The sequence below is a fragment of the Myotis brandtii genome, unplaced genomic scaffold (genome assembly GCF_000412655.1).
Source record: "Myotis brandtii unplaced genomic scaffold, ASM41265v1 scaffold10, whole genome shotgun sequence".
NCBI lineage: Eukaryota > Metazoa > Chordata > Mammalia > Chiroptera > Vespertilionidae > Myotis > Myotis brandtii.
This window is the reverse complement of record NW_005353325.1, coordinates 2,630,669-2,641,487: the sequence shown is the minus strand read 5'-3', so window position 1 is coordinate 2,641,487 and position 10,819 is coordinate 2,630,669. Positions and strand designations below refer to the sequence as shown.

Here is a 10,819-nt window from a genome sequence, read left to right as displayed (position 1 = left end):
GCCTCGCCGCCGAGTCCCTCCTTTTAATCACCAGTAAGTGGTTCTGTTCGAGTGTAGCCAGGGGCGGAACAAAGACCTGACAAAGGACAAGCAGAAGGAAAAACCGTGCCTGGCTGCTGATCAAGTTCTCTGATGCGCTCTGCCCCTTTGATAATGAAATCTGGAGAGCCAGGCACATAGGAAAGAGCGGAAAAAAGCTTATCTGTGTGCGCACATAGACCATATACGCTGTGCTAACAGCCTGCAACCCTGACAGGAGGGCGGCCTGGCCATAGCAGCGGTTCTCTGTAGGAAAACACACTCCCTATCTGGCTTTACTTTGCAGACAAATTTTAAAATAATATTTTAATATTCAGACTTGAAGTAATCCTACCGGTGGGTTTTGAGCTAGGTCTTATGCAAATGTGAGCGCATTAATTCTTTTGATTCTCACAGCAGAACCCTGGGAGAGATACTACTAGGTTGACTTTTACATGCAAGGAATCTGAGGCCTGGGGAAGTCTCTGCTTCATCCACCAAACCCGCAATACCCGGCTGCAGGTGAACAGTGATGTGTCGTTAAAGAAGAGCGCAGCTTAGAAGAGGCTCTGTGAAAAAAATGTGTGTTTTGGAAGTTATTGGCAGATGGGGCGAGGATATTTCAGTGGCCATAGATTTATGACGAGCATAACTCTGGCATTAGGATTAAAGGACTGAAAAGAAATAAAGTGGTGAGATTCTCTGCTTCAGGCAGATGTTATTCCCCAACAAATCAGATTCTGAGTCCTTGGGGATGGAGACAACCACTGTAAGTCTCCACTAGATGCACCCATCTACAAAGGGAAGGGGCCGCTCAGCATGCGGTGGAGACCCAGTCCTTGCCAGGCCTCTGACTGCCCGGATAGATCATACAATGAAAGCCAACGCTCAGGGGTTAGTCTGCGAGGAGCTGAGACCCCAGAGCGAGTTTTTCCTCTTGGGGACTCGTTCCTACTCCTCTTCTGGCACCAGAGGAGACTGGGCGGCTTCCATTCCTCAGAAGTGGACTGAGCCCGTGTGATTATATTTTCTCCACCCCACATCTCCTGAAAATGACAAAGAATGTGAAAAATAAGACTAAATTCACAACACATTGCATTCTTAATCACCAATTTATTTCTTCTCCATTAGACCATAATGTCTAAGAGAACAGAGCTTCGGCAGGCACATGGGAAAATAACATACCTCATATTTTCCAAAACACTAAGCCCAAGAAAATAACCAAAGTAAGTTTTCATTTAGACTTACGTAAGCAAAAGAAACATATTCAGATATGCAATGCAACATGCTAATACTGCCCACGCTACTTTCATACGTGACTATATCCAGGGAGACGTGTGGAGAAACAGACGCGATAAGGAGGAGGCGCTGCCCAGCCATAGGGTGAGATAAACCGAGAGCACAAATGGAGAGGGTGAGCAGAAGCCTAGTGCTGCAGGCACCTCTCCTATCTGTCCCCTCCCCATGTTGATGACATTAAAATCCACAATCCAATTAAATAAGCAGTAATTACAGGCAGACCACCTCATCCAGCTAGCCTCTCCCGAGGTCTGAGGAGGGGTGTGGGGGTGTCCTGATCCATGGGATAAGAGTCAGAAGCAGAAAGGGTTGGACGTGGTTTGTGAATCAGCAGGATCACCTGACAGGCGGGCCTGGGGGCTTCGTGGGGACGCAGGCCTGTTTTCTCTCCTACCGATGTGGTTATTGTGAATGTAAAGAAAGCAGATGCTCCTGCCTCCCCTCTACTTTCTGATCTCCTTCACCATTTGGGAGAAAACCTGGGGATTAGGAAACAGCTCATTCTCCAGGTGTGGTGATGTTGGTGAACTGCTTGGGCCACTTAGCTTCCCCAACTGACTCCCGTCTTTTACCCAGAGATTGAATAAAAGGAGAGACGGGAACATAGCACTCGGAAAAGATGCTATTGGGAGGAAGGTTCATTTAGAGCCTGTCGCACACCATATACCAAGTCAAATTGCAGGTAGATTAAAGAGTTCATTATAATCATGAGGAAGCAACAAAATATTGGCCAGTATTTATCTCATCTTTGGATAGGAAAAATCTTCCTAAAGCACAAAAGTAGCAGAAGGAATCATAGATGTGGTTACATAAAAATTTTACACTGTAGTACTAACAGCATTGAAAAAAAAAATGGAAAGGACAGTACAGCCTGGCTGGTGTGGCTCAGTGGTTGAGCATTGACCCATGAACCAGAAGGCCAAGGTCAGGCTTGATCCTCAGTAGGGGACGTGCAGGAGGCTGCTGATCGGTGATTCTCTCTCATCATTGATGTTTCTAGCCCTCTCTCCCTCTCCCTTCCTCTCTGAAATCAATAAAAATATTTTTTTTAAAAACACTAAATTTGAATTTCAGATCAACAGTAAATAAGGTTTTTAGCAGATAAATGTCCCAAATATTTCACCTGGCAACCTTACCCGGAGAAAGACGACGAGCAGTGGCCTCCAGGACTAAGATCTCCCCGAAGTTAGGAAACACGCCGTAAACGGCAGGGGGTTCCCAGCTGGGAGAGAGGAGCTCACAGCTTGCTGGGATGTGTCCCGGGACCAGGACCGGTGAAGAGGACGCTGCGAAGCCCACCCGTCCCCTGAGGAACTTGGCCTGGTCCCAGGTGCAGAGGACAGCCAAGGTTCCAAGTGGGTTGATGGCTGAATCAGTTTCTTGTGAGTTGAAGGAAGATGCTGATCTGCACAAACACCACGGCAGCCGTCGTTTGGGAATGCAGGGTGTAAACCGGGCACTAACAGGGTGGCCCCGGCTCTAGGAAGCCAGGAAGCCAGCCACGGGGAGGACCTCAGGAGGAGGTGGACGCCAAGGGGTCCCAGTGGAGGAGGACATTAGTAAACACTTCAGCCTCACGTGAAACACCTCAGGTCCCTGCAGCCACTCCAGGGTGGTGGGTCTCAATTGACTTCCTCCAAATGGATGCCACTCCCCACCTAAAGGGCCCTGCTTCTGAGTTGTCAGTGACTGATGGAGGGGTGGCACCCAGACCCATCTCCATAGAATTCCAAGTCATTCGAGGCAGGCGGCAGGTGTTAATGTCAGCTTGTGAGGAGAAATTCACATACAGGTAAAACTATCCTTGAACATCCTTTAAGCACCCACCAAAGTATAATTAACTTTTTTCATGAAGGCCATGATGACATTGTCTCGTTTCCCCCCATACAGAGGCAAATGGCAGGCTCTTCTTCAGCTGAGTGCCAGATGAAGGGCCAGCTGCATTTAGGGGCCGTGTTCTCTGAAATGACTCCCTGGACCTTTGCTGCAGGTTCTCAGGCCATGACAAGCTCTGGGAGCTGAGATGGACCTCGGGAACGGCCATCACACCTCTGGGCTCACGTTGCACCCAGGGTGTAGCCAACGGCTGGCATCGCCCATATCCATTGTCTACTTCTTGCCTTTCTCTTATTTAACGCTCATAGTTGAACTTATGAAAGTTAAACTGTGCCCATGATGTGACTCTAAGAACCAACATTCTCAACTCAGTAACTGATCAGAGGAGAAAGCGATCCAACCCAGGCCAATTAGGGCCCTTCCGTGTGTGTGTGTGTGTGTGTGTGTGTGTGTGTGTGTGTGTGTGTGTTTTATGAGACCCTAGAAACTGACACTAATTATGGTTCCATTTTATGAAATCACCCAACCTGGGAGAATAAAGCCAAAAATAAAATCCTCACAAAAGCAGGTGAGAGGTGAAGAGAGAAAAATGCAGGCACACCAAGTCCTGCTGGGTCTTCCCCCGAAAACACTCCTCACCTTCCTGTATATGTGAGCTAACACCCCTTCCCTTTTAACCAGGCTGGTTTAAGTTGCCACTAAAGGAGTCCCCGAGTAATATAGACTCTTCAACAAGTGGGGAAAATTGAGAATTCATTAATCAGTAATTTTACGAGCAATGATTGGGAGTCAAAGCCTATCGTTTTACTGGTACAGTGGGGCCTTGACTTACGAGTGTCCTGACTAACGAGTTTTTCGAGCTTTGAGTTGCGAGCTAAAATTCGGGTTACGAGCCAGCTTCAGATACCCCACCGCTAGTTGGCGCAGCGAACGTCACAGTGAATGCCACAACATCAGCCCAGCATCACGTGTCTCACTTGTTCACTTTATGATTTGACATACGAGTAATTTGAGTTATGAGATCCGTCACGGAACGAATTAAACTCGTAAGTCAAGGCCCCACTGTAGTGCCTGAAACTAATCCAGTTCCCCGGGCAGAAATGATCTTGGGATCTCAAGGTTGGTGTGTAGCTGTTACCTTCCAAACCTTCTGCTGTTATTCTTTGAGGCTGTGATTCCTGTGTCCTGCCACTCCTGCTGGCTGATACCACATCAGCTCTCATACTCAGTCATCTTTGGAAACAGACCAGCTCAGCTGCTCTGGAATCAGTCACTCAGCTGGGCCTCATCCCTACCAGAAGGCATCGGTTGAAATTTGATTGAATCCATGTCTTCCTTTTCCTGTTACTTCAAAACCCTGAACCAGAGGAGCCCGTAGCCCCACAACAATCTAGCAATAAGTATGTACTTTACATGGAAAGATTATTTTATCTTTTCTCTGCTAATCTTTTTTTTTTTAATCAAGCAGTGTTTTTTAAAACATTTTTATCGATTTCAGAGAGGAAGGGAGAGGGAGAGAGAGATAGAAACATCAATGATGAGAGAGAATTATTGATCAGCTGCCTCCTGCACACCCCCTACGAGGGATTGAGTGGCAACCCAGGCCCTGACTGGGAATAGAACCGGGACCTCCTGGTTCATAGGTGGATGCTCAACCCCTGAGCCACACGGGCTGGGCTTTCTGCTAAACTGCTTTTAAACAGGTCCATCCTTGTTTTTGACTATTTTTAAATTTTCCAATTGCTGTCAACTAACCTGAGAAGTCTGTGGCTTCCTTGAATTTCTAATATGTCAACGTGTTTTTGATGCATGGACGGTTTTCCTGGGGACTTCACATAGGGATCTTTGTGAGGCATATAAAGGCTGGTATCCGGAGGCATTTGTCATCTGATAAACTGAAAAGGAAAAAAAAATGTCCACAAAGCTCTAGCAGGATATTAAACTAAGAATTTATTTGATCTAAACGTGAAAAAAATCTTCAGTGATATTTTTCAAGGCTTCCAACTGAAAAATTACCTTGTGTTAAGTAACCAGACAACACAATAAATAGCCAAAGTGAGATGGAAAAAAAAGTTTTATTAAAATAGATTCCACTAATTGGTTTGGATTCTTTTTAAATAAAAAATGTCCATCACTCCATACAAAGTAGAAAAAGCATTATTAACATTTTTGAATTTAGGAAGTGTTATTTTAAAAATTATTTTAACATTTATTGATTTTAGAGGGAGGGAGGGAGGGAGGGAGGGAGAGATTGCTTCATTGGTTCGCTTATTTATGCATTCATTGGTTGAAACCTTGGTGTATCCGGACAATGCTCTAACTAACTGCCTACCCAGCTCAGTTGCACATGGTCACTCAGTACATTCTTAGGTGATTTCATTAACTCACCTGACCTGTAGACACTGTCTCCCAAAACTCTATTTCTAGCCCAAAATCTGAGACCCAAATCTACTGCAGATACTACAAATATGACATAAAGCAGAATTCATTCTCTCAGTTGCAAACCGGTGTCTCCTCTTCTTTGCCTTAGTTAATGGCACTGCTATCATCAGTCTCTTGCTTTATATATATGTGTTTCTTTGGCCGGAAATACAGCCACCCCTCTCCTTCATCTGGAAATATCCAATTCATCCCTTCAATTTTTACTTCAAATCTCACTTCCTCTGAAAGCACCTATAGCTCCCTCTGGTTTCCCTGTTAGAGTTCATACTGTCTTCTTTGGTTTCCATTCTGGTTCTCAGCCATACCTATAAATATTGTTTTGAAGTCTGCCTTCTCCACGAACTACAGGCCTGTGGCTAACAGGAGTTCTGCTAATGCTGTTTTGTGTCCTAAGCATTGCCTTTGCATGGTTCCCATCTTGAAATAGGTCCACATTGAATACAGTTGAATGAGTGGTCTGATGGATCAATGAATGGATGTGTCTTACCCAACCAACACAGAGGGAATCAAGGGTGTGGCTTTAGTGTTATATGATCATCTGGTGACCACATTCACTTCTGTTAAACTGGCTCCCATCTGTATTCTGGTATTGAAAGTGTTATTATTGCCCACAGCACACTAGCGGTTTTTTTGGTGTGTTTTTTTTTTTTTTACACTGTCTGTTTTTCAGCAGCAGAGTGTTGTTGCCAATCATTGTCATAAAGCAGTCTCAACAGCGCTGCTCCAAATGACCTGATGTGAGACTGTCTGGGCTCCGGGGCGGAATATTAAATGACATTGTGCTTCTGCAGCTAGCTGAGCCTCTTGAGTCACAGCCGCAGTAAAAACATTTTAACAAAATTAAAATCTCTGTGGGGGAGGGGAAAGCAGAGAATAAAGGAGGTTGGGCATAATGCTGAGATGAGAGCAATGTGAGAGAGACACTGGTGTTGCCTAATTTCTATATTTAGTTATAATAGGAAAGTAGGGATGAAGATGGAGAGGTCTACATTTGGGATTTAAAATAGTCTAAAATTTGCTCCCCATTGAGTTGGGGGGAAAAAAAGATAAGGATTTTTCTGGAAAACACATCCACTAAATTGAAAGGGGCCATGGGGCAAAGAAATAAAAGCTATCTCTGGCGAGAGCAAATTGAAATAGATCAATTCCCTCTTGTCACTTCCTATTTCCAAACGAATGGATTACTTTTAAACAGCCTGGCTCTCTGCGCTGCTGCATTTGGCGCGAAGAAGGAAATATCTGATGTGTATCTCATGCAAATGGAAAATGATTGCATGACAAAGTACTGCTTCCTCTTTAGGGAATCACTATAAATAATTCTTATTCTATAGAAAAGCTAGAACTTGAAAACCTTTATGCTAAGTTAGAGCCCTGAGGAGCACACTGTATTTTACTTTTACCCAAAGGCGTGTTTCCAGTGTCACCCTAAGCAAAGAGAGAAAAAGGGAGCGAAAAACCCCAAAGTCAAAGGTAACGTTCTTTGGTTTGCTTCATTAAGGAAATAAGAAATCACTTGTTGTCCTACTGCTTTCCAGGCCCTCGGGGCCCAAGGGTAAGATGAGGTTTCTGAAACTCACCCACAAATGTAGAAGGATGAGCTGGAGCAAACCGTGGGGGTAGCAAAGAGTGTCAAGGAGTCCAAAGGCAGGAGGACAGCTGGCCCCCAGCAGGATTAGAGGAGGGCACTGAGGGTCAAGAACCCACTTTTCTGTTCCTTTTCCTACTTGCAGGCCGAGGAACCCACCTGTGCAGACAGAGTCACGGGCTGTCTGCTGTGTTCAAGCACAAGGGGACTGGAGTCCTGGAGGGGTCAGGGAGGAATGATAAGAGGTGAGAGAGATAAACAAAAGCAAGCAGATATGTCTTAACTCTGTAGGTTGTGAAGCGCTGAGTTTATAAGCAAAGAGGGGGCTATTTTTCAGAAAATTCTCTCTGGAAGCAACGGGGAGGCCAGCCCAAATCCATGACTCTCAACCTTTTCCCACTGTGACATCCATGTTGACTTCTTCCCATTTTCCATGTGTAACTGATATGGGGACTTCCATACTCAAGAAAGCATATTGAACCTGGCTGGCATGGTTCAGTGGTTGAGCATCAACCTATGAACCAGGAGGTCTCGGTTCAACTCCTGGTCAGGGCACATGCCCGGGTTGCATGCTCGAGTATGGGGTGTGCAGGAGGCAGCCAACCAATTGTTCTCTCTCATCATTGATGTTTCTATCTCTCTCTCCCTCTCCCTTCCTCTCTGAAATCAATAAAAATGTATTTTAAAAAAACACTAAAAAAACTACTAGAACTGATAAATTAATTCCATAAAGTAGCAGGATACAAAATAAATATCCAGAAATTAGCTGCATTTTTATACACCAACAATGAATTATCAGAAAGGAAAACTAAGAAAATAATTCTATTTACAATTGCATAAAAAAATACCTAGGAATAAATTTAACCAAGGATGTAAAAGACTTGTACTCAGGAAATTATAAAACACTGAAGAAAGAAATTGAGGAAGATACAAATAAGTGAAAGCATATGCTGTTTATGGTTAGGAAGACTTAACATCATTAAAATGTCCATACTACCCAAAGCAATCTATAGATTCAACTCAGTTCCTATCAAGATACCAATGGTGTATTTCACAGAACTAGAATAAATATTCCAAAAATGTATATGGAACCACAAAAGACCTCAAAAAGCCACAGCAATTTTGAAAAAAAAGGAAAGTTGGAGGAATCACTCTACCTGATATTAAACAATACTACAAGGCCACAGTAATCAAAACAGTATGATACTGGCATAAAAATAGACATATAGATCAATGAAACAGAATAGAGAGCCCAGAAATAAACCACACTTTTATGGTCAATTAATATTTGACAAAGGAAGTAAGAACATAAAATGGGGTAAAGACAGTCTATTCAATAAATGGTGCTGGGAAAATTGGACAGGTAAATGCAAAAAATGAAACTAGACCACCTCCTTGCACCATACACAAGAATAAACTCAAAATGGATTAAAGACTTAAATGTAAGTCACAAAACCATAAAAATCCTAGAAGAAAACATGGGCAGTAAAATCTCAGATAGTTCTTAAAGTAATATTTTTCTGATATGTCTCCTTGGGCAAGGGAAACAAAAGAAAAAATAAGCCAATGGGACTACATCAAACTGAAGAGTTTTTGCACAGCAAAGGAAACCATCAACAAAATGAAAAGACAAACCACTGAATGGGAGAAATTTGCCAATAATACATCTCATAAGGGGTTACAATCTAAAATTTATAAAGAACTTATACACTTTAACACCAAAAAAGCAAACAATCCAATTGAAAAAAAAACAAAGGCTCTGAATAGACCCTTCTCCAAAGAGGACATACAAATGGCCAATAGACATCTGAAAAGATGCTCAAGGTCACTAATCATCAGATTAGTGACCACAATGAGATATCACCTCACACCTGTCAGAATGGTTACCATCAATAAATAACAAACAACAAGTGCTGGCGAGGATGTGGAGAAAAGGGAGCCCTCGTGCACTGCTTGTGGGAATGCAGACTGGTGCAGCCACTGTGGGAAGCAGTATGGGATTTCCTCAAAAAATTAAAAATGGAACTGCCTTAAGACCCAGTGATGCCACTTCTGGAAATATATCCGAAGAAACACGAAACACTAATTTGAAAGAATATATGCACCCCTATGTTCACTGCAGCATTATTTAAATAGCCAAGATTTGGAAGCAGCCCATGTGCCTAGCAGATGAGTGGATAAAAAAGCAGTAGTACGTTTACACAATGGAATACTAATCAGCCATAAGAAAGAAGGAAATCTTACCCTTTGTGACAGCATGGATAGACCTGGAGAGTATTATGCTAAGCAAAAAAGCCAGTCAGAGAGAGAGAGAGAGAGAGAGAGAGAGAGAGAGAGAAACCATGTGATTTCACTTAGATTTGGAATCTAATGAATAAAATAAACAAGCAAAAGCCGTAACCGGTTTGGCTCAGTGGATGGAGCGTTGGCCTGCGGACTGGAGGGTCCCGGGTTCGATTCCGGTCGGGGGCGTGTGCCTTGGTTGCGGGCGCATCTCCAGTGGGGAGTGTGCAGGAGGCAGCTGATCGATGTTTCTCTCTCATCGATGTTTCTAACTCTCTATCTCTCTCCCTTCCTCTCTGTGGAAAATCAATAAAATATATTAAAAAAAAAAAAAGACTCGTAAATACAGAGAACAGACTGATGGGGGTTGGGGACCTGGATGAAAAAGGTGAAGGGATTAAACCAAACAAACACACACACTCCCTGAAATTCATAGACATAGACAACAGTATGGTGATTGCCAGAGGGAAAGGGGGTGGTAGGAGGTAGAAGAGGCAAAAGGAAGGAGACTTAGGGTAATGAACACATAATACAAAATACAGGTGATGTATTATAGAATCATACACCTGAAACCGATGTAACTTTATTAACCAATGTCACCCTAATAAATTCAATAAAAATTTTTTAAAGGTAGGAGAGAAAACTCTTTGTCCCTCAGGAAAGGCAAAGCACGGAAAGATGTAACTTGTTCATCTCAGCCTAGGTGCTGAAAAGGTAAAAAAGAAGTTTAAAAAAATAATAAAAAGTAAAGATGTTTCCTGAGAGAATTAGTTATAAGAGCAAGCCCTGCCGAAACCGGTTTGGCTCAGTGGATAGAGTGTCAGCCTGCGGACTGAAAGGTCCCAGGTTCGATTCCGGTCAAGGGCATATACCTGGGTTGCGGGCATATCCCCAGTAGGAGATGTGCGGGAGGCAGCTGATCGATGTTTCTCTCTCATCGATGTTTCTAACTCTCTATCTCTCTCCCTTCCCCTCTGTAAAAAAAATCAATAAAATATATTAAAAAAAAAAAAGAGCAAGCACTTCTCTCACCCACATTGGGCTTTGATTACACTACTGCCTCCATTTACACCACAGAGTCCCCTGAGGCTCACGAATGGGTAGCACCATAATCTTCAGGAAGATGGAGTGAACAATGGGCTAAAAGTAAAACAGTTTTTTTTTTAAAAAATATATTTTATTGATTTTTTTACAGAGAGGAAGGGACAGGGATATAAAGTTAGAAACATCGATCAGCTGCCTCCTGCACACTCCCCACTGGGTATGTGCCCGCAACCAAGGTACATACCCTTGACAGGAATCAAACCCGGGACCCTTGAGTCCGCAGGCCTACGCTCTATCCACTGAGCCAAACCG

The 10,819-nt window shown here is 43.4% G+C and overlaps 1 protein-coding gene across 1 annotated transcript in view; it reads right to left on the bottom strand.

Annotated features, from left to right (window-relative positions):
• Positions 1-5,033, bottom strand: part of SLC10A4 (solute carrier family 10, member 4) — an 11,010-nt gene extending 5,977 nt beyond the window's left edge. Inside the window, exons 1-2 of the mRNA XM_005853167.2 lie at positions 4,909-5,033; positions 2,454-2,722 (exon numbers count right to left, since the gene is read on the bottom strand). Of these exons, the coding sequence (XP_005853229.1) occupies positions 2,454-2,722; positions 4,909-5,033 (394 nt within the window). The remainder of the gene's footprint in view (positions 1-2,453; positions 2,723-4,908) is intronic.
• Between the last annotated feature and the right edge of the window lie 5,786 nt (positions 5,034-10,819).